This window comes from Diaporthe batatas (assembly GCF_019321695.1).
Source record: "Diaporthe batatas strain CRI 302-4 chromosome Unknown Contig00029, whole genome shotgun sequence".
In the NCBI taxonomy this organism is placed as follows: domain Eukaryota; kingdom Fungi; phylum Ascomycota; class Sordariomycetes; order Diaporthales; family Diaporthaceae; genus Diaporthe; species Diaporthe batatas.
In genome coordinates, this window is record NW_025408576.1 from 193,415 (window position 1) to 216,617 (window position 23,203).

Genomic DNA, 23,203 nt, shown 5'->3' on the forward strand with positions numbered 1-23,203 from the left:
ACTTGCTCGTGCTGGCCTTGTAGCGCTGGCGAAAGGGCAGCGAATCCGATGCTGTCGACACCGCAGGTTTGCTCAAGTGTGGCTTTCCCTGGAGCCGCTGCACGCCCAGTCTCTCTGAGGACCGATTGGCAGAAATCCACCTGCACTGGCGGACCCTCCTGACACTCGGGCCTCCCCAGGATCCCCCAACGTGCAGGACGACCTGGTATGCTGCAAGGATGCGCCCGATCAGCCTGTTAAGTTGTGGGTGACGTCTGCTCGGGGACCAGGAGCCAGGGTCCAGGCCATCAACGGCCACAGCGATCACAGGGCCACCGGCGGAGCTTCTTCCCAAGACTACCTACCCACATGGAGATCGTGTTTGACATTCCCAGGCTCGCCAGGCTTGCCACAAGTTGCCAGGCTGCCAGGGCCCATGCCTGGCTGCTGCACAGACTTGGTTCAGCGCCCACAGACCTGTCCCGGGACGAAGACGGCAGCACTGGAGCACTATCCGCCTTCCAGAAACGGGCACGGATCGGCACAAGTCGACGACTTCTCCGCACTTGAGAGCCGCGGTGAGCCCAAGAGCACAGAAGATGGAGTATAATAGAGCGGTATGTACGAATAAATGAACTGCATGCGCAGTCTTTCTGCTCGACCGTTGCCCCTGGCTAGTCGAAAAGGAGCCAAAGAGCCTAGGGCAGAAAGAGAAGACGAGCCGAGGGACCCACTGGTCAGATGCTCTGGTGTTCCAGTGTCTGGCTGTCTGGCTGTCTGGCTCACCCCGTCTGTCTCGTCTTTTCTTTTCCCAGCTTCCCTCTTGTTGCTTGCAGACTGTGGTGGTCCTGCACCGCAAGATCTTGCGGGGAAAGTCTACTTTGGGCCTCCGATGGGACCCTGCTCAAGCGTCGTGCTTCCTAAACAGGCTGGTGGGATCGTCCGGGCGGGGGCCGTGGGACTGCCCAGCCTGTCCTGCTACTGGGCGTGACCACCCACCCGGCAATTCTTCCCTTATCGTAAAGAGTCGGGAAAGCTCCGCGTCGCGACATGCTCGACTCAGCAGTAGTGTAGGAGCTGACTGTGACGGCGGTAGCGGATAGCAATACGGATACACATATCAGTGATGATAGCCGATAGTCAAGATTCAACTACTGCTGACTGAACACAAAAAGAGTGCACACTGCCGAGTGGCCGGATCGACGGGATGACGGGGTGATAGAGTGACGGAGTGACGGAGTGACAGAGTGACAGGGCGACTGTCGCATCGATGTACCCAGACGGCAACACACGTGCACGAGGAGGATTCTCGCCCCCGTGTGCCGTCCAAAGGGACCTTGGCTTGCTTGGAACCTTGGGAAGTGGCCTACTGTAACGGCCCGCAACAGGCTGGGCGGGTCTGGTCTGGACCCCAGCTGCTGGCCTTGCATGCTGCACCATGTCTGGCGAGAAAACGGTGGACCAAGTGGCTGGACGCTGTGCGTTCCGAATCGTTTCCCGCGCCGAAGGAATCTCGCCGATCCCCACCTCGTGCCCTCTGGCCCTCTGGCTTCTCAGCTTCTGCCCGTCCTTCTCTGCATGTTGCCACTAGGGCTTACTGTCACTGCCAATAGACGCGACGCAGTCAGACCTTGTCTCTCAGCTTGCCCTGCGATAAGAGGGCAGGCTGCAGGTCCACAGCATCCGTCTGTCTTTCGGCTGGCGTGCGGCGGCATATCAGCTGGAGCCCTGTCTTCTTTTTTAAGCGCAGGGCACTACGGCGTCAAGAGTGTCTTGAGCCTCCGGGCTTGGCACTTGTTGCCCAGTGGCCCTGTGCAGATGTTTAGCCTGCATTGCACAATATTGATATCCAGAATAGAACCCCGTTGCCTCCTCAAGTGCTACCACGGGGCCATTTTCGAACCCGAATGAGGCTCGGTTGTGCCACCAATCTCAACATCATGCGATTAATCTCTCAAGCTCGCGACTTGAAACCCGGTGTGGGCTCACCCAGCTCAGTGCTTCGAGTCCACTCCGGCCTGTCGACCTCGTACAGTGTTTCCGGGAGCGCTCTTCTACTGGCTCAACGACATTCTCCGATTAAGAACATTCGAACCAACTGCATACATGTGCATCATCTCAACCGGAACTCGCTCGGTGCTCTCGGGACGGGACACAACCCCACGACGTAGTTTATTCTTGCCGTGCATTCCGGCCCAAGGACGTGCGAAGAAACTCTCCTCGGCGGCCGTGCCGGGCCTCGTCACCTCGGACGGCTGACGTGGAAGGCCGGATCTCCGGACCACTGGATTCACGAACACGTGTAGAAGGAAAAACAACAACGCTGTGCAGCCTCAGCTTTGCTCCCATTCGTCGTAATCTTCTTGCCTTGTGTCCATTTTGAATGGTCGCTCTAGTATTCGGTCTCACGGTGACTGCTTGTCCAGGCCGGGTTGCCTACTTCGAGGTCCCGTCATCTCTAGTCAGGCTCTGCCGGTGCTTGATCAGACGAACTTTGCCAACCATCTACCCCTCTTCCTCCACATCCATCCCTCAACAAACTTGCTAATCCACACCCTGGTTGAGCGGCTGTCCGATTTCCCAGAGTCTCTTGGGCTTCGAGTCAGTCGCTCTCACTTACTTTGTCCCCGTCTCTGACGATCTATCACAGTCGAGCACATCGCATCTTCACCTACACGCACACACATACAGATGTGATGTCCATCGTAGTGTGCATTTTAGTGTGCACACGACCAGTCAACAAGTATAGTGACTTAGTTTACTTGTTGTCCAGTATTCGTCCAGGGTCTAGGATGTTGCAGCCCAAACCTTGGAACACTGGTTCTCACAATCCATCTCCATTAGCTCTCCAAATATGTCAGGATACGCGCACTTGAGCAGCATGAACCAATATGCGACCAGCAACCCGTTCATCACCATGCTGCCCGCTACTCCTAGTGACGTCAAGCTTCACATGCCCAACGGTTCGAGGTGGTGATCCCAACGCCCACCAGCCGAGGGTTTCCTCAAGGGACGACCCTGGGCTGTCCGGGATGTTTCGACGCCATCGGACGCGGGGGAGAACAGGTGTGGCGTCTGGGGTAGGTTGGTGTGGCTCCCGGGTGCCGAGGCTGTCCAAGGTTCTGAGCGACGATCATCCATGTGAGCTCGACTCCGGATCGAGCCGTGGCCACATTCATGCGCTGTTGTCGAGATGACGGAGGAGTCTTGTTATCTTGGTAGCATTGATCTCGGATGGTTGCACGTGGACAGCTTGCACTGGCAGTGGTCAATTGGATGCGGTTTGAGACCGATTGGCTTCCCAGGCTATATCTATACATACTTGCTACAATATCTCCGATGCACGATGAGGCCGGTCGTAGGACGAGGGTCTCGCCGCATTTTGCGTATTGATCAAGCTGCAGTACATATTGTAATCGTGGTAATCGTACTGCTTGACGAGAGCTGGAGTGGAGGCAGCTCTGGCCCCGGTAAGGTTCAGGTTGCATTCTCATCACTTGCTACAAAGCTTGGTGTCGATGAATACCCGGGGGTCAGACCTTCGGTTGCCCCCTACGCCTGCCGGCGTAGGGGGTGCCAAAACCCCCGCACGGCCAAAACCCCCACACACTTAAGAAAAATAAAACACTATACTTAACTTAGTCTAACTTACTTAATAAAAATAGTATAAAGTAAAGGAAAATAGTTATATAGACCTTATTTTTTAAGGAATTTAAATAAAATAAGTATAAAATTCTAGGGTTAGAGTTTAACTAAATTTTATTACTTTTTAATATTTATATAATTATAAATATATATTTTAAATACTTTTATATTAATATAAAAAAATATATTATTATAATCCTTATAATATAAAGAGTATTTATAAAATAATTTTAAAAACCTAGGGTTAGAGTTTTATAACTTATATAAAGTATATAAAGTAAAGAAAATAAATAAAATATATAAAGTAAAAAATAAAGAAAATAAATAAAGTAATAATTTTATTTATTTATTTATTTATTTATTTATTTTTTATTTATTTATTTATTTATTTTGTTTATTTATTTATTTATTTATTTATTTATTTATTTATTTATTTATTTATTTATTTTTTATTTATTTATTTATTTATTTTTTATTTATTTATTTATTTATTTATTTATTTATTTATTTATTTATTATTTATTATTTATTTATTTATTTATTATTTATTTATTTATTTATTTATTTATTTATTTATTTATTTATTTATTTATTTATTTATTTATTTATTTATTTATTTATTTATTTATTTATTTATTTATTTATTATTTATTTATTTATTTATTTATTTATTTATTTATTTATTTATTTATTTATTTATTTATTTATTTATTTATTTATTATATAAAATTTAAAGTATTTATTAAATAAATATAATAAAATTATATTTTATAAATTATATTATAAATTTAATTATAAATTAATTTTTAATTAATTAAATAAAATCAACTATATATATATTAAAAGAAAATTACTTTTATATTTATATTAATTATTTTATATTAATTCTATTAATTAAAATTATAAAAATATAATAAATTAATTAATAAATATATTTAAAATTAATATATTTATTTATTAAAGTTATTTTATAAGTTATATAATAAAATTAAATTAAAATAAAGTTTATTTTTAATTACTTTAATTTTTAAAAATATTTATTTTAATTTAATATTAAATAATAAGTAAGAAAAATATATAAAAATAATATAATATATTCTTTTAAAATTTACTATAAAACCTTAACTTTAGATTTTTAATTATATTTTATAAATACTTTTATATTATAAGGATTATAATAATATATTTTTATATTAATATAAAATTATTTAAAATATATATTTATAATTATATAAATATAAAAGTAATGAAATTTAATTAAACTTTAACCCTAAAATTTTATATTTATTTTATTTAAATTTCTTAAAAATAAAGTTTATAAAACTACTTTTTTATTTTATACTATTTTTATTTTTCTTTTAAATATAAAGTTAAAAATTTATTATTATAATTTTATAATTAGTTTTTATTTAATTATATTATATTATTATAACCTTATTTAGTTTTAACTTTATTTAAGCCTCTTTTTAAGCTTTTCTAACTTTAATATTTTTAAAAAAGTTAAAACTTTACATTCCTTAATTTTAAGTTTAAAATTCTTATAAATTTTAATATACTTTAAATTAAGTTTATAATCCCTTAACTTCTTTAAAAATATATTAATTATCTTAAATATTAATAACTTCTTCTTAAAGTAGAGATTTACTTTTATATAATTATAAACCTAATTATTAATAGTTATTTTTTTTTATTTATAGTAAAGTTATTAAAACTATAAATTTAAATACTATATATAGTAATAGAGTATAATTACCTTACCTAGAGGTTGTCTCTTAGTTTAGTAGTATAGTAGGCTGAGTGACTACTTTTAAGTGGTTTTACTTATAATATAGTAGAGCTAATAGATAGGTATTTACTTAAGTAGAGCTAGAACCCTTAAGGGAATAGCAGCTTTTATCTTTACCTATTTCAATTAACTTATATTTACCTAAGTTATATAGTAATATTATATATAATACTTAATAATATTAAAACTAGCCTATAGTTTATAATAACTTTAACTTTTAATAAACTAATTTATATTAAAATTAATAACACTAACCTAAACTAATATAGTCTAGTATATTAATATAAAAAGATATCTTCTAATAATAAATAGTATTATAAATATAATAAATTATAAAATCACTATAAAAAGTCCTATATAATAAACTTAATTAAATTAATCTTTAAAAGATATATTATATTTTATTCTTTTAAAACCCTAACTATTCACTTCTAGCTTAATAGTAGAACTAAAAAAGTATAAATAGTCTATACTATTTTTATTTAAATAAGTTAGACTAAATTAAGTATAGTGTTTTATTTTTCTTAAATATATAGGGGTTTTAGCCGTGCGGGGGTTTTAGCACCCACTGCGCCAGCAGTGGGTTCCTCGGAGCGAGAGCGAACCCACGGGTATATACCTGGTAGCCAGGTTCTTTGCGTCATCTTGATGTCTACTGCAGGATGCCCCAATGGCATCTATGAAATATCCAATCATGCTATATGAGCAGGGACGCTTCGAGCAACTGCTGTGTCTCACACGGCGTGCACGCAAGGATGTTTGCGCTTCCAACGCGGCTATCAAAGGTCAAGGGCAAATTTGGCTTCAAAGGCTGGGTTAAATAGGTCTCTTGCAAAATCCCCGAACGACGTCAAGTTTCCATGTTGCAAAGTGCCCCGTGATCGACCAGCCATCGAGCCGAGAAAGGTCCCGAGCCAGCCCGCCGCCAGTCAACCCACTTTGTGTTGGTGTTTCCGGCGGTTTCGATGGGTGCAGTGAATGCTCTTGGCAGTGACCCTTGGCCACGGTCTCGTTATGTTTGTGTTTCGAGGTACAGTGCGCCCAGGTGGTCTCGTGGTCGAGGCCAGGCCGGCCGTCTCTCACAATTCTTCAATTGACCTCGAGGACTGCATCTCATTGGGCCCTGCTCGCACCATCCGGCCTCGTTTTGGGCCACGGGGACAGCCACCGCAACAACACAGGTCCCTGATACCCCATCAACCGTAACGGGCCAATTTTGTACGGGGCCATGATACTGTCACGGACAGAAACCCAAATGATCGATGCTTGTATAGAGGCCGCAAGGCCTCTTGCTAGAGGTGAGAGCGCCCGGGCGCCCTCAAATGAATTGACTAAATACTTTCCGGCACCAGATTTTAATCCCCCAAACCTTGGCCCTTTATCCTTATTCCAAATCTGTCGGTCCTAGTACTTTCTGACCGTGAAGAATCTCCACGCTCTCTTTGTACACCATTTGGAACTTTCAAAAGGCCGTCAAGAATCCACATGTCGTCTTACAGATCACCCTCATATCTGAGGGACAAGCCAATTTCATTCCTTATTCAGTCGAGCCTCATATTGACCCAAGTCGCTGGGTCGCCGCTTCCTGCGTCCTCAGACTACGAGAAGTTTCACTCCGAAGTTCGGTCATTAACAGGAGATGGCCCACTGGAAGATTGGGACTTCGAGAAGTTTCACCCCGAAGTTCGGTCATTAACAGGAGATGGCCCACTGGAAAAGTGGGAAATAGCAATCTTGATACTGGGTTGCTTGTTCGGTATCATGATACTGGGTGCCCTCGGCGGTATCTGTGAGGTCATGCTGAGCGGTAAAATCAAGCAGAGCAACGCTGAAGCCGAGGCCAAGTTGGAAGGACTCGGAAGTCGGGGCATTGCTGGTGAGGGTGAGGGTGGGAAACTAGAGGCCGGTGAGGCCGGGGTCATAGATGAGGACCGTTACTCATGGCAGCCGGAGAGGATGACTACTGGCCTAAGCGACGACTCCACGCTGGCTGGGTCAGATCCCGGGGCCTCTCACTCGGATATCCCTCGCGGTGAAGGAGACTATTACGGAGACTCTGAAGCCGCTCAGCAGACAGGCGAACAGTACTCGGCATGGAACGGCGAAAGCCTGCCTCATCCGGACTCCTCACAATTTGTCATAGACGACGTGGACAGCCCCGGCTATGAGAACCACCATGATGATTCTCAGAACTACGAGGCTTACCCAGGGCACCTGAGTCCACCCCCAGCCATGCTGAGGAGCAACGACTATTAAGGAAAAGACGCGGAGGACCAAGACTGGAACCAAGGCGGGGATGGAACATTCTACCCTGACTCTTCTGAGGCCGGGTATGTGGTTGCAGCTTCCGATGGACACATAGAACAGTCGACCATGCCTCCGCCCGGGGATTATTCAGGCGAGGGTTATAGCCCAGCCGTCATGCCCGACTCGGCCGACTACCTCAATGAATATCGGCAAAGCCAGCTGTACCTGCAGCAGGATGACGATTGGTATACCGTAGCAAATGCTTAGTATGGGCCCCAGGGGGGAAATGCCCCAGCAGGAACGGCGCATTAGGGAGGGAAGTATATTCGGGAAATAAGCATAATGGCGCCTCTTGAATTTTAAATTATTAGATGCGCATTGCAACAGCATGGATAGATTTGAACTGCTACAGTGGCTGGTTGACGGTTTGTTGTTGAACTCAGGTACAAGGAAAAAACAATAGTGGTGAGAGATCCTTGAGTAAAAGGGGCATGCCCGGGTAGTAGACTGACTGGTCTTTAGGCTGTTAGGCCTATGGGATTCATAGAATAAATCAACAGAGCTGGATTTCAATAATTGGGTAGGATATTGTAACCGCAATAGGGAAGTGTTCAAGTGGCATAGACTGCAAGTGATGTCGTCCATGGAACACTGCCACAGGGTGGTGAATTTGCCACATGACTATCTATCTACCTACCCATGTACTGCTTTAAACGCCATGGAGGTTATGTTTGATGAGTACTTCGACGCAGCCTCCAGAATTGAATGTCTCTGCAGACCCGGTCTAGCATTCATGTACACTGTTATCCATATACATGTAGTCCCTGTCGACTTTGATTCATTTGTTGGTCCACGTGACACCAGAATCTGGCGTTTCCCAGCCCGCGGTCGTAGCATTCGCTAATTTCATCTTGGGGCCCCAGTCCGGCTGTGCCTTATTTAGTGTCAGCCTGAGATTCTTCCATTCAAAGCTCTCAAGAGTGCCGCAAGAATTGGTAATGCACTCGCTCTGGGAGTTAAACACCCCCGGGCGCATTCCAGGGCTGCCGGTCTGGGTCGAGAACACCTCCCTGCCGATGTAGATTGTCTGCGTGACCGCTTCACCAACAGAGATCTCCATGTCTAGAGTCGTGCCGACGGCGACTGGCGTGAAGCCGGCGCTGTACTGGACTTGCTCCTCGCCGACCCACGTACTCGCGGTGCCGCACCATGTCTCGGCGTTGCAGGCCGGGTCCACTACCACATTAGGGGTTGGACCCCAGACAAACAGTGGTTGAACGAAACTCATGTATAGGGTGCTGCGGTTGCCTGGGTTGTCTTGCATCCCGATCCAAAGTGCCACCTGCTCATCGCCGCCTGGAACATAGCCGCATGGGATGTTTGGCAGTGTGACTGAGTAGGTGGCGTGGACAATCCAGTTGTTAAATGGGAGGGTTTTCATGAAAAAGCCGTTGCCTCGCTTTCTGTCGCCATCCCAGGGATCAGCAGTTGCTCGACCGATGAGGGCCTCAACAATTATAGCAATCGCGAGCAATAGCATCCCGTTGTCCAAGTGAGAAGTTGGGAAATTCGTTTTGTCTTTCCCTGAGACGAGTACTAATAAAGATGAGAACCAACCATGAACAGTGCTCAAGAAAGCCATGCCAATGGCCGGACGTGGTTGAGATATATTGCTGCAGCACGGTTCCGACGCCGTGACCAGCCGCTCGCCTGCAAAGATAACCCGGTCGCCTCAAACCTGGCGAACTCTACCGACGGGCAACCAGGTTCTCCGCAACGTGCAACGTTGTGTGCCAGCTATAATTAGCCATTCTTTCCTGTTCTTGTTCAGATCAGGACCAAATATGGATATTATATCACTATTTGCCTGTGCTGAGTGAACTCTAATCGTCGTATTGTACATTTCTCAATCTCGCTTACCATTTAATGCACGCAGAGATCATGCATTGGAAGTTTCCGGCGAGCAATCGAAACTTTCGCCAGCAAGGTTCCGCAATGTTGGTGTGCTCTCCAAGGTTGGCGGGAAACCTTGGAAGGGCAGGCCCCCTGTGGTGCTGGCTGTTATTCACCCACAATCTTGGAGATGTCACAGCGCAGAGAAGCCCGTTCATTAACCTCTGTGTCTAATCAGTACTAGTGTCTGCAATTGCATATTTGATAGCTCGAGGGACCGATATCTCTCCGAAAAATGTTGTCCAAAAGAGTCTAGTCCGTCGATTTGCGGCGCGTTGTCATCGAGTCCGTGACGAATATCAACGAAGCCTGTGATGGTCTGGAATGTGATGAAATTATGGCCACAGAAGAAACGTGAGACGTTGATAAATCACGGCAGCACGAGTGCAGAATAATACTGTAAACAGACGGCAATTGCGAGACACCTTCAGCCACTGTACGTCATAGATATCGTGTTTTTCGCGAGACCTATAATAACATTGCCTGGTTCCTGAGATGTTGTCTTTCGACATCGGATGTCCCCCTTTCCAGGCATCATCATTATATATTCCCAATGAGTATACGGAATAGAAGCGAAACCACATATTCCCAATGTAAACACGGTCGAAACACTGCGTGACATCTAAAGCTGGGTCTTGATCGACTACCTGTGTGGAGGGGTCGCTTCCAGCTCTGTATGAGCTTCAAGTACACGCTCGGAGTAAAAACACCACCACTTGCTGTCGAAAATGGCCGGAATATTGGAGTGCATCCGGGCTGACGAAAGCGCAGGGGACTGGGCCGAGGAGCTTCACCGCGCTTTATGGGCCCAGGAGGAATCTATCAATGCCCGTGTCTACATCCGGCCTTTGATACACCTTAACAAATGTTACATCGAGGAATTGCCCGACAAGCTCCTGGCCAATATTTTCAATGAAGTCGTGACCGACAGCTCAAGAGACATCCTCAGTTCCGTCAGGACCAACAGACGCTTTCACGACCTCGCCATTCCGCTGCTGTACCGCTGCCTCGAATTGCTTCCTGGTCGTTCAAGAGAGGACATGCAGTCGCTCGGCCTATCATTCCGACGGCACCCGGAACGGCGAGGGTACGCAAGGGAGGCGAAGCTCCATGGAGGCTCCGACAAACCCAGATCCCTGGGTCAGTTCCCTGTCCTGTTCAGCCGCGATGCGTTTCCAAACATCAAGCGACTACATGGAATCCGGGTCGCCGTCACCGACCTTCAAAATCTCGCGGCTGTCGGTGGGGCTTCGACAGGCACATCGACGATTGAGGAGCTGGTCTTTGAGGATTCGGACATCAGTCCTGCCGGTTTGGATGCATTGATGAGTGCATGTAAAGTTGTGAGGAAGCTCGTCTTGCACTGGGGTCAGGGGAACGCAGAATCACCCCGCGACGGTGAATATCTCAACGAGGCAATGGGAGCAGCCATTGCACGTCACGCGGCGACCATCGACACGCTTGAGTTCAACCCCGATGGGACCCAGATTGGTACGGCTCCTGAAAATCAACCTCGCAGTCTGAAGGACCAGCTCGCCTCCTTCATGGTGCTTAAAGACTTGACGATTCACTTGGCTTGTTTCTCCGGGGGTGACATCTCATCGTCTACCGTCAACACGGAACTGATGGCTGAGAGACGATTTTATGACTTCTTACCCACGTGCCTTGAGCGCTTGGCCTTGATCGGAGAGCCCGACCAACCGACGAATGGCCAGTCAGCTGAAACCCGTCGAAAGAACGCAAGCCTGAGGACCGAGTTCACAATGTTTTTCAATGAATGTGGCCCCGCCGGCCGATTTTCGAGGATGAGGGAAGTCCAGTTCCCCGGATGGGTGGACGATCCGAACCAAGGATGTGACGGAGACGTCTTGCCAGAGTTGAAGGTCCTGGCATCGCAGGCGAATGTCTCCATTGCATTCAAAGGCAAGGCTCTATCATGTGAACATTGAAGCCGTGCCAGTTCTCGTGAGTAGCATAGTCTAACGCGAGCTTCTGCTAGATGGCCTGCGGTAAGATTGTCTGAGGATGATGGCAAGATGTGGCTGGTGCTTTTCTGGGTCACAACTAGAGGACCAGGTGCGACGATGGTATCAGAGCTTGGATTGAAATACTGCGTAAGTGTGATATCTCCGCTAAACACTCAAGGCGCGAGAATGAAAGCTAACCGGGGTCGCAGGGCGCATGCGGTCTCATCTCGCTGAGATGCCCATGGTGGACGGGGGGCCTCAGGGCAATTCGGGTACAAGTTACCTAATTTGAGCATGATTTCAGGTTACAACAGTGGCGGTCTCACTAACATACAATATTAATGTAACACCCACCCCCCCAACTCCAACAAAAAAGAATCACATGATGCCGTAGCAGACTGGGGGTCTACCACCAGCCTAATTCACTTATGGATAGAAATGATTTCGTTAGCCATCTATTCAGGGTTGCCCTTGATGCTGTTCCCTGAAAGGTGATCCTGTGAGGTCCTATCTTCTAAGAGCCCTGGAAGTTGTGCTGTAGACAGTCAGAAAGAATAGATATTGCAGTGTAGCGGAAGGTTGAGGGAGCTTGTAGCCAGGAAGAGCATGGGGTAGTAGACGCAGAATTAACGATGCTATCCTATACGATAGCAGGCCGTCGCACTTTCGCGATATCAACCTGTCGAAAGAAGGATATCTCACAGAAGAAGGATGCAGCAATGGTCTCGCCACGAAGGCCCGCAGATCCCATCCGTTTATGTCGACTGCTTATGTCGACTGCTTATGTCGACTGCTTATGTCGACTGCTTATGTCGACTGCTTATGTCGACTGCTTATGTCGACTGCCATGCACAAAGGTTTCACGGCCTGGCGTCTCAACACTTGATCCCGGCTCTCTTGTCCCGAGAGGATGCGGGTGCACAAAGTCGACAAGCTGACGGTCCTTTTACCGCCTCCCGCTCATGCAGCGCGCCAAGCACGTCAGAGGCTGTAATACATTCGTCCCAGCTCGCACAGATTGTGATTTACCAAGGGGCAGGATGACAGTCATATCATGCCCGATGATGTGGTGCAACCTCAGGCTCACATAAGGTTCAGTCCCGACTGGTCGAGCTCATGCAGCTTTGGCCGCTTTGCTGCCGAGACATGCATTTGGCTTAAAGTTGGGGTGGAGTGCAGGACCTCCACTCTGGGCACCGATGCGATGTCTAGATTCTACAGTTGTATATTACTCATCCGCCGTCGAACTCTCAGGAGGCTTATCTGGTGACATCTTTACCTTCTGCGCTCATCAGGCCCCGCAGCCATGGATGTGCCAACCACCACAATCACTCAAAAGGGCGTCATGAAGACCGAGGACCATCGCCACAGCCTTGAACATGAGAACTCTTCGGATTCCGGTGGGCAGCAGGTTCCCGCAATCACTGCTGCCATGGAGAAACGTCTGAGGACAAAGATTGATTTCGCCATTTGTCCGATGGCCTGTCTTCTTTACATTTGTTGTTTTATTGATCGCGCCAATATAGGTACGCTAGATCACCCTGAATCCGGTTTCACTTCAAGAGTCGCTGGGCACTAACGCTGGCTGTGTATATGTCAAGGTAACGCGAGAATTGCTGGGCTCGAGCAGGAGGTCGGTCTGCGTGGGTACGACTTCAACATAGCCCTGACCTGCTTCTCAACTGCGTATATAATATTCCAGATACCCATGAACATCTGCTGCAAATGGATTGGACCCGGCTGGTTTCTGCCCGGATGCACCCTCGCCTTTGGTATCGCCTCGATCGGCACGGGGCTTGTGCGCACTCCAGGCCAGCTCTTCGCCGTACGCTTTCTGGTCGGTGCTTTCGAGAGCGTGGTGATGCCAGGAATGGCGTATTATCTTTCTCGATGGTACTGCCGCGCAGAGCTCGGCTTCCGCCTGTCTTTGTATATCGCCATGGCCCCACTGGCCGCAGCATTTGGCGGCCTGTTGGCTTCGGCCATTCTCACCATCCCAGGCATCGGGATGCTACATGGATGGCGATTGATATTTTTCGTTGAGGGAATCATCACTGTCGGGGTTTCTATCGTGGCATTCTTCCTCATGACTGATCGACCGGAGACTGCTCGATGGCTGACACCCGAGGAACGTCGATTGGTGGCACATCGCGTCTCGGCGGAGAGACTGGCAGGGAACGTTCTGCTGGACAAGATGAACCGCACGAAATTGTGGCGTGGAATCGCCAATCCCATCACACTGGCCACGGGCTTTATGCTCTGTATGAACGCCTTGACGGTCCAGGGCCTGGGGAACTTTCTACCGACTGTCGTGGCTTCCATCTATCCAGACGCGCCAGTAACGAGGCAGCAGCTGTACACTGTGCCACCAAATGTCGTCGGGGCCGTACTCACAGTGGCACTCTCCGGGCTCTCGTGGGCCATCGACAGGCGGCAAATTATCATGACCTTGACCGCCCTGCCGGTTCTCACTGGCTATGCCATATTCCTCGGGACGCTTAACCCACACGCTCGCTATGCGGCGACATTTCTGATCGCCAGTACGCTATATACCATGGGCAGCATGACCAATGCGCAAATCAGCTGCAATGTTGTCAATGACAGTGGTCGAACGGCGGCAATGGCGACAAACGTGATGGTTTCTGCTTTCGGGGTGAGTAGATGCTGTCGTCCTCGAAATCCTTGTGCTGTTCGTCTAACCTCCCGTACTTCGCTAGGGCCTCGTCTCGACGTGGGCTTTCCTGCCGTTTGATGGGCCCTACTACCCCATCGCCAACGGCATCAACCTGGGGACATCAAGCACGTGGTGTTTAGTTGGAGTTGCGACAGAAATGTGGATGCGCTTTGATAACCGACAGAGGGATTCAAAGAGATCTACGGTCGAGCTAGCTGGCTTGAGCAAGGAAGAAGTCCAGAATCTTGACTGGAAGCATCCTGACTTCAGATGGCGACCTTAGATACTTCCGACCCTTGGGCCTCTCTCTCCACTCTCTGCAAGTCGTCAAAGAACCCACCAGATGGCATGCAGAGGTCTGCTTGCGTAGAAGGTGCTCGTGGCTTGGAATTGGACTGAATACCATCATGGCACCTCATCTGGCGATCGACAGACGCGGGTACTTTACAAGGGCTAGGAGAACATAGCCTTGAGATCGTTCCATTGCATAGGATTGGATGATCAATTTAGTCAGTATGCTGATGTCCAATGAATAACTTATGCCCGTCTTCAAGCCAGATCTTGCGGTCTGAATAATCAATCGGCCTGGTAGCACATCACAGGCTGGCTGCCGGCCCCGCATGACGCCATTCACGTAGACAAGCTCGCAAATGCTGCCAACCACCAATCGGACCACATTTCGACAGCATCCCGGGTGTCCAACAGCGAAACGTTGAGACATAGGCTTCAGATAACACTATTCGCCGGTGGACTTTGTCATAACGTCAAAGATGCAAGGCCCCATCCAGCATACGTGATCGCTACTATTCGACCGCTGAGCTGCGTTGTGTCCCAACATTGTGGCTAAGACCTGGGGCTGACTGGGCTATATAATGAGCGAGGCGCATCCTGAGTTCTTAAGACAGCATTCCATTGACCGCGCCTCAAATAATTATTACACGTTTTCTTCTTTAACAAATACTATCCCGATTACCTCCTTAACCTACGCACATCACACGCATCCCCTTGACCATGTCTACCAACGCCACATATGACTTTGTCGTCCCCATCTTTATCAAGGGCCTGACAACATACGACCACATCCTGTCCAAAGCTGAGGCTTATGCTAAGGAAAAGGGTGTCGATGTCGACGCAACGTTCTTCGAGGCACGCCTGGTTGAGGACCAGCTGCCTCTGAACTTCCAGGTCCAGAACACGGCAAAGATCGCACAGATCAACCTTGGCCGCCTAACCGGACAAGAGATTACGCCTTTCGAGGCCGATGAGAAGACGGTGGCAGGTCTCCGCAAGGTGGTCCAGAAGACACTTGAGCTGCTGAAATCTGCCGATGCAAGCAAGGCTGCTGGGAGAGAGGAGACCACCATTGACCTGTGAGTGTCGTCCGTTAGATGCTACCCTAGGGTAGTGCTGGTACAGCAGAACATGATACTGATGATCTATGCAGCCCTGCCCTTGGGAAGACACACAAGTCTACCGTCAAGGCTGCAGTTGTCAACCACGGCCTGCCTAACTTCTATTTCCACTTGGTGACTGGCTACTCAATCCTCCGGTCTAAAGGTGTTCAAGTGGGCAAGGCCGACTACCTTTCTAGTTTCCTGGGGTTCTAGATGCGAGGGCCTGTAGCCTTTAGATAATAGTAAACGAGGTTGGTGGTGGCTGGCACAGGGCTGTGCCGTCTCTGGATTGAAAACTTGAAGAGCGGCCCGAAAAGCACCTATGTAAATTTTTTAGAAAGCAGGTAAAACAATATAAAAAATCACAAAGCATACAAAATTCCAATGTCTCAAGAGGCTGTTGTCAGTCGCGGGTGCTACGCTAGAGCTTCCTTCTTGCGAGACAGCTTGTCTGCGTCATTAGGGGGCAACCCGCCGAGGCGGACACATTCACAATCAGAATTAGCGAAACCGAGGACAAATGAAATTGCACGGAAAGGAGACATACTCGGTATCTGTTGAAGCTGCTGTGGAAACTGTGGGTTTTCAAGTCAAGTATGTAATCTGTCTAGTTTGCTTCGCTGGGAACATGAAGCACTACTTACCTTTCATGGGCCAAGACGTATCAAGCACGCATCAGTCTGACATGAGGATAATAGAGCCGGGGCTAGAACAAATACCGGCGGCAAATGTGAGAGCTTACAAACCTGTGACCTACCTTGAAGCCAGTCTACCGAGCAGTACCGTCGAGACTCCTTTAAGTGCCGTGGGCAAATTTGTTACCCTTCCTACCGTAGTCGGCGTCATTCCTGTTGGTGCGGGGTCCATCGCCTGATGACTGGCGCCGGTGCCTCGTATAGTCTGTTCCATGTGTCTGCGCGCCCATGCCGCTGCCCACATCATAGGTCGGCCGCTTAGAGATCGGGGATGGGTTGTAATAATCGTCAGCCTCCCCATGCAGCTCATCCCCCTGGCTTTCGTATGCTGCGACTGGCCGACCAAGAGCGTCCGCTGGCGAGTGCCCAACAGGGTTCCGAGACCGGGTCGGGGCCGGAGCCGCCAAGGGAGGGTCCTGAGGCTGATGACGGTTCGTATCCTGGAAGTCAAGGCCACGCTCAACGTCAACCGACCGTTGCCCTCGATCTCGCTGCCGTCCGTGCCGAAAAATGAAAGTCATCATAACAACCTCTACGAGAATGGCAATGATGGCAAGGGCGAGGGCTGCGCCGGCGTTTCTCTCCATATCGCCCAACCTTGCCTGGAATTCCGCCATGCTCGTTGAAGGTTGGGGCTGGAAACTGTGATGATGTGTAAGTAAGCAGCGAAATGGGGCAGGGGATGGAACTCAATGCAAAATCCAAAGAGCAGACTAGCGCTCAGCCCTTGGATGGGAAAGTCAGCCTCTCTGTATGACTGGAGTGGCAGGTGCCTGGTGAATAGGTGAGAGGAGTTGCTGTAGTATAATACGGATAATTCGGCTCTATCTATACTTGATGGGAACAGGGCGTGTTTTGGATGGCTGATTAGGCATCAAAGAGGATAGTTCTTCATAGGGAAAATGCCATTGTTACTGCCAGTGGCTCAATTCACATGTCAGCAGAGGCCCTGAAAAAACAATTGGAAGTACGGGGTAGTGAAAGAATATCTGGAGTCTGAAGACAATGTCATTGTGCTCAGCTTGTTGCACGTCGACCCAAGTCACCGAGGGTCTGTACACAGAAGTACAAGTACTCACAATGCATTGCGAACAAAGCGTGGTGAACGGACAAGTAATTTTACCTGAGTACTTCTCACCCGTCTTTTACAGTAACTTGCAGAATGGCAGTTGGTCCCCTGTAGAATCACAGGATGACCCATTGTGGGACGAGCTGCCGGTAGGCTCATCACGTAGAAAGCCAAATGACCAGATAAACATTTGGAGTCTGCTGTGAAGTCCTATGCTTACTGGCGTTAAAATAATTAGTTTAGCAGACTCTTGACTAACCATTGATAACTACAAAATCAGCCCGAGTTAATATCACCAGATACAAGCTTCTTTTGAAGACGCCAGATATATAATTGACGGCAGTGTATTGTTGTCTCTCTATGTATATGTCTCATGCCTCACTCTCGAATCTAATTGCGGACGGTGAATCCGTCCAGCGAGCCGAGATCCATCCACGAACACATCCGGGCCTTGTAGTCGAGGGGCCCAGTGCCCCATGGCATGCGCCTCAATTCCGCGTCGATCTGCTCCGGTGTCTTCTTGTCAAAGAAACCCTTGCTTTCTCCATTGAAAAATCCTGGGGTGCATGTCGGCAAGAGGCTGAACCACAGTGCCCTTCGTTTGATTTCATCAGTCCACCACAGCTCGGCGTTGCGGGTTGCCTCGATGACAGCTTTATCTGCGACCTGTGCTTCCTGCCGGGCCCTTGCGATGGTATGGGCAACAATCCTTGCTGTCAAGTCGGATGAAGAGCAGATATTAGGAGTTGCGCCGTTACCCATGGGCTATTAGATGATGTTAGCTGATGGTTTGCAAGTGGAACACGTAGTCTATTTAATGTTCAGAAGGGGGGTACTAACACCTTGGAAAAAGTAGTTGGGAAATTCGTTCGTCGCCGATCCAAAGAGGGTAGCATAGTCGCTTCCCAGCCACTTCTCCTCCAAGCTGCGGCCATCACGACCAATGACTGGGGCCCCAGTTTGCTGAGTGGGGCAGCCGCCTTTGGTCCCTGTTACAGTGAAGCCCGTAGCAAACACGATGAGGTCGACATTGTACTCCTCTCCGTTGACCACAAGACCATTTTCGGAGTAGGCGTCAATGCCTTTGCCATCGGTGTCAACCAAGGTGACGTTATCCCGGTTGAAAGTGTCGAGGTAGTGGTCGTGGAATGCCGGTCGCTTGCACCACCCGCCGTACCAAGGCTTGAGCTTTTCAGCCACGGATTTATCATGGACCTTGCTGTCGATGTATTTCCTCATTTGTTCGGCACGTGGTACATCAAGCTCGAAAAAGGTTTCCATATGCTTTTCCACATCCTGGGGTCGGATTATCTTGCCGCCACCCCCCGAGTATCCAGCAAATGACTGCGTTTGGGTCCACTAGTTAAAAAGTCTCAAAATTAGCATCCGCCTAGTGCATTGGGGAAGACAGGAGTAAGGAGAAAAGTGGCAAATAGGCAGCGAAGGGAGACTACGAATCTGGGTTTCCAAACGAACACACCCGTGGACCCCGGAGTGGGTAGAGGGGAGGAACAGTTCAGGAAGCTGCTTACACCATCGTTGATCTGATCGACCCGGTCAGGCACGTTGGATATGAATGAGTCAAAGTGATCCATGCGCTTCCTCTGCCACCCCTTTCCGCTGGCCACCACCTTGGCCCACATTTCGTCGGTGGTCTCCGTCTGGTTGCGTGGTCCGATGTAAGTTGGCGTGCGTTGGATCACATACAAATGCTTGACCCATTTGGCCAACTCGGGGATGATCTGGACAGCCGTCGCGCCGGTGCCGATGATAGCAACCCGCTTGTCCTGGAGCTTGACCATCTCAGGTCGCTCTTGGGTGCCTCCTGTGAGGTTCCAGTCCCATCGGGCGGAGTGGAGGATTTGATTGTTGGCGCGGAACTTGTCGAAGCCAGGGAGCTTCGGGATGTGAGGTTTCGAGAACGGACCGGCGGCGTGCATGACAAATTGGGCACGCAGGGTGATCTCTTGACTTTCTCGTCCAGGCCCGCGCTCTCGGACCACGCTGACAATCCACCTGGCCGAGGCCTCGTCCCAGACCTGCTTCTTGACGATGGTCGAGAACAAAGCGGTGATTCCATAGTGGGCAGCGGCACGCTCGTCCTGGCCGCGAATCTCCGCACCATAAGAGCTGTGAGAGTCGTTCAGTACTTGCATTCTCCAGGATTCAACGGTGTCGAGTTCCCACTCACTATTTGTGCTTGGGACGGTACATGGTTTCGTCAAGAAGAGGGAGATAACAATAGCCCTCCACGTCGCACATCACACCAGGATACCGGTTCCAGTACCAAGTACCGCCGAAACCTCCGGCGTTGTCGACGCAGAGTATCTTCTCCTTTGGGATACCAGCCTCAATAGCGCGAGCAGCCGAGTAAATTCCAGTGTGGGCCGCTCCGATGACGAGCAGAGTCAGGTCCTCGCCGCTCTGGACCTGGGGGGGCAACCCTTTGGCTTCGAGCGCATCGTAGTCGATGAACGGATCCTTGTCTAGATCCTTTAGCTCCGGAGCCCAGAAGTCGACAAACTGGTCAACGTTGTCACGGCGAACGCGCTTGTCTCGCTCGGCATCATATTTCTGCTTCAGGTCGGTAATGGCAGCCATGATTATTGTGGCCTGCGAGGTCTTCTGGTGAGCTGTCCAGTCAAAAATAATATCAAGAAACGGACGAGTGGGTGCAGGTGTATGTCTAAGTCTAGTTGCCTGGATATGCTTAAACGGTTTTATCTTTGCTCTTGTCTGGCTAAGTTGTCGTCTTTATACAAATGTACTGCTACGCTCGGAGAGATAGAACAGACCGACCGAGTCGAGTGCGACTACTAGCAGGAGCCTTCGGCTACCGAGGCGAAGGCCGGTGAAGCGTACCAACAAAGCACTCTGAATGATAGGAAAAGCCTTTTGCCTACATCCGTTGTTTCCAGCCCTCGTCAAGGAGGGCGTGCGTACCAAGGGACTAGGTACCCTAGGGTATGCAGAAGAACAGATATTACTTGCGGTAGACCCCACGCATGGTTCAAGCGTTCACTGTCTCACGGCGCCGGCTCGGCCCCGTCCGCATCTGGCGAATCGAAGACAAGCCGACATGCATGGCCCCATAATTGGCCTCTTTTAAGGAGCAACGGTGTAGGCGCTTGACTCGGGGTTTCAGTGAATCAAAAAAACGAAGTACTGCAACATGCCCACGTTTTTTCAACCGGAGGTGTGCCTGAACGAGTCGATGTTTAGACAGGTGCAATTTTGGCCAGCTCTGAGCGACACTTTCTTCCAAGTTCACTACCACTAGCATCGCAAGCGTCCGAGTCTACTGTAGATCGATCGGAAAACTGACCAACTACATTGCAGTGCCTAATAATAACACTAAGACGACGCAGACGGCAACGATCTCGGGAAGGAGCCGTCTTTCCGGACGCACTAACTTATATTAGAAAAGTGACCGCACCCCAACACCGGGAGTCAGTCCCCAGGAGGCGTCCCCTCGCCGAGCTATTTTTTTTTCCCGGCCGCCGAGCACAAGAAAATAGCTATACGTACCTAGGTAGCTAATGTTTTCAAGTGTCTTTTTGAGATCCTCCATTTTCTACCACTTATATGAAGCCATGTATGTCTTCGGACGTACACAGAATAGAGGCGAAACTAGAAAGATATTAAACCATAGGTTTAAAGGTGTAGAGCCCTCCGCCCTCCGCGCCCCACTGGCTCTCTCATTACCAAGTGCGCAGAGGTAATAGAAGGCCAGCGAGGGTACAAGTGGACAATATAGCTATGGAGGCATACGGGGTCAGCAAGGGCCCGCCGGGAAGGGTCTACCTAGGTAGAGGGCTTTGTAGTTACCTTCAAGTGTTAAGGTTTTAGAGAAGTTCGGAGAAATTTGTCATACACTTAAATTAGCGCTTTAAATCGTATTGTGTTCTTTTAACAATGATAGGACCTTGGTGGACGTAAAGAAATAGATGGGTGCCCGGTTGGGGGGCGGAAACAGCCACCTCGGTGGGTGGACGGATGCTGGCTGGTCAGTCTCGTGTAAGTTGGACTTGTAATGTTCGGTCTAGTAATTGTATGGTTAATTGTCCATGTAGCTCTTGGGGATTCTGTTAAATGTGCCAGCAAATGTGGCTGATTACTCTTGTTTAAACCCTTAGTGAACCACCTAAACCACTTTAAACCCTTAATACTATAAGATTAGGGCTTTAGCTATATTGTATTTTTATTTAATTGTTTATCTATTCATTATCTTCTTAGTTTTTAGACTAGTTATTAGTTTATATTTTAAGTATAAAGTTAAAAATTACTTAATATATATTTTTAAACTTATTTATATATAAAGTTATTAACTTTCTTTATAAAGCTTTTTTTTCTACTATATTCTTTATATATTATATAGAAGTAGATAAATCTTTAATAATAAAGTAATATATTTAAAAGAAGAAAATTTAGTTTTTAAATATTTAAACTTTTATTTTTCTCATATAATATTTATTTAATATATAGTAAATAAACTTTATTTAACTTTTTAAAAGTTTTAATTTTTTATAAAATTTATTTAAAAGGCTTTTTAAATAAGTTTATTATTATAATATTATTATTTTATTAATTATATATTTAAAATAAGGATTATAGTTTAATTTATTTAATAAAAGTAGATTTAAATAGTTATATAATAAGTATATTAATAAGGAAGAGTTAGTTTATTAGGTTTTATATTATAGAATTCTTCTTTTTATAAAGGTTATTTTAAAAGATTATTTTAATCTTACTATATAATTATTTTATTAACTATTAACCTTTAGGCTATTTATATTAATAATATAATACTATTAAGAGTAATATCTTTTAACCTTATTTATATAGTATAAGGCTTAACTATATACCTATATATTATATTCTCTTTTTACTATTATTAGTATTGTATTTCTTTAGATATTAGGTCTTGAGTGTTTACTATTATATGAAGGCGCTATGTACATTTTATATGTATGGGGATTAAAAAAACGAAACCACCACTGCAAGATTGGCACCGTGATCAACGTTTTTCCCACTTGCAAGACAACGGCGCTTACTTAAAGTAGCACAATTCATGCTGTTGTAAGATCCCCAGGTTCTGATTGCTGTCGTCCAGTTGGTATTCCCCTCATCGAGTGATCCAGACTCCCACGATACGTCCATGACACCCCTGCACTTCTTGGCACTCTGCACAGTACACATGTCGCGCCTGTCGCGATGCGTTGTCTATTCGACTGGCGTGTCACGTCTGGGTTTTTGCTATCAGAGATAGATACGGTGAACAAAGGTTTGTTGGTGTGCGACAAGATTCATTCATGTGGGGAACAGGATGTCTGAGCTATTTCCACATGACGACTAGATGTTGGACAAATGGTATTTGTCACCTCGAAGATTGATATTCACTTCCTACCGTCATGTTCGATTGCTTCCAAGGGCTTACACGGTCTTTCGGCCATGAGACGTCAGCTGCCAGTGGTATGATCAAAGGCCTCTCCAAACTTTCACACTCGGGCCAGGAGACTTGGGATTCCCCGACCTTGAATAATTTTACCCGGACATTAACAACCCCTCTAGAAAAGCTCTCAGCCATTGCTGGTCCGGTACAGAGATTCTATAAGCTCACGAACGGTCGAAAGGGGCGGTCGGTACCTTTCGAGGTTCTGGGAGACGCATCTGCCTCGCTCGCTGCTGCGGCATCGCATAATTTCCCAATCAACCACCTAGAACCCACATGTGCAGTTTAGCCAGGCCCACCGTATACCGAGCAGAACAATGTCTGCTCTGCCCCTGTTGACCA

General features: G+C 47.3%; 7 protein-coding genes across 7 annotated transcripts; 4 read left to right on the plus strand and 3 right to left on the minus strand.

Annotated features, from left to right (window-relative positions):
* Window positions 1-7,143: 7,143 nt before the first annotated feature.
* On the plus strand, window positions 7,144-7,924 carry KVR01_013631 (uncharacterized protein; the record flags this gene model as incomplete). The annotated part of the gene is made up of 2 exons (XM_044781673.1): window positions 7,144-7,628; window positions 7,668-7,924. The coding sequence occupies exons 1-2, from the start codon at window positions 7,172-7,174 to the stop codon at window positions 7,922-7,924; spliced, it is 714 nt and encodes a 237-aa protein (XP_044637406.1). The 5' UTR covers window positions 7,144-7,171.
* A 517-nt stretch (window positions 7,925-8,441) lies between these two features.
* Window positions 8,442-9,197, minus strand: KVR01_013593 (uncharacterized protein; the record flags this gene model as incomplete). The annotated part of the gene is made up of 2 exons (XM_044784742.1): window positions 8,442-8,481; window positions 8,512-9,197. 2 exons carry the CDS (start codon window positions 9,195-9,197, stop codon window positions 8,442-8,444), a joined length of 726 nt encoding a protein of 241 aa, XP_044637368.1.
* Window positions 9,198-10,338: 1,141 nt separating this feature from the next.
* Window positions 10,339-12,031, plus strand: KVR01_013649 (uncharacterized protein; the record flags this gene model as incomplete). The annotated part of the gene is made up of 2 exons (XM_044781674.1): window positions 10,339-11,724; window positions 11,787-12,031. One exon carries the CDS (start codon window positions 10,339-10,341, stop codon window positions 11,557-11,559), a length of 1,221 nt encoding a protein of 406 aa, XP_044637424.1. The 3' UTR covers window positions 11,560-11,724; window positions 11,787-12,031.
* A 777-nt stretch (window positions 12,032-12,808) lies between these two features.
* KVR01_013636 (uncharacterized protein) lies at window positions 12,809-14,534 on the plus strand (the record flags this gene model as incomplete). Its single annotated transcript, XM_044791701.1, has 3 exons — window positions 12,809-13,103; window positions 13,179-14,230; window positions 14,295-14,534. Exons 1-3 carry the CDS (start codon window positions 12,884-12,886, stop codon window positions 14,532-14,534), a joined length of 1,512 nt encoding a protein of 503 aa, XP_044637411.1. The 5' UTR covers window positions 12,809-12,883.
* A 728-nt stretch (window positions 14,535-15,262) lies between these two features.
* Window positions 15,263-15,858, plus strand: KVR01_013617 (uncharacterized protein; the record flags this gene model as incomplete). The annotated part of the gene is made up of 2 exons (XM_044786141.1): window positions 15,263-15,621; window positions 15,696-15,858. The coding sequence occupies 2 exons, from the start codon at window positions 15,263-15,265 to the stop codon at window positions 15,856-15,858; spliced, it is 522 nt and encodes a 173-aa protein (XP_044637392.1).
* A 583-nt stretch (window positions 15,859-16,441) lies between these two features.
* KVR01_013598 (uncharacterized protein) lies at window positions 16,442-16,957 on the minus strand (the record flags this gene model as incomplete). The annotated part of the gene is made up of 1 exon (XM_044784697.1): window positions 16,442-16,957. The coding sequence occupies one exon, from the start codon at window positions 16,955-16,957 to the stop codon at window positions 16,442-16,444; it is 516 nt and encodes a 171-aa protein (XP_044637373.1).
* An 842-nt stretch (window positions 16,958-17,799) lies between these two features.
* On the minus strand, window positions 17,800-20,010 carry KVR01_013653 (uncharacterized protein; the record flags this gene model as incomplete). The annotated part of the gene is made up of 4 exons (XM_044783151.1): window positions 17,800-18,174; window positions 18,250-18,768; window positions 18,942-19,539; window positions 19,601-20,010. The coding sequence occupies 4 exons, from the start codon at window positions 20,008-20,010 to the stop codon at window positions 17,800-17,802; spliced, it is 1,902 nt and encodes a 633-aa protein (XP_044637428.1).
* Window positions 20,011-23,203: the final 3,193 nt, after the last annotated feature.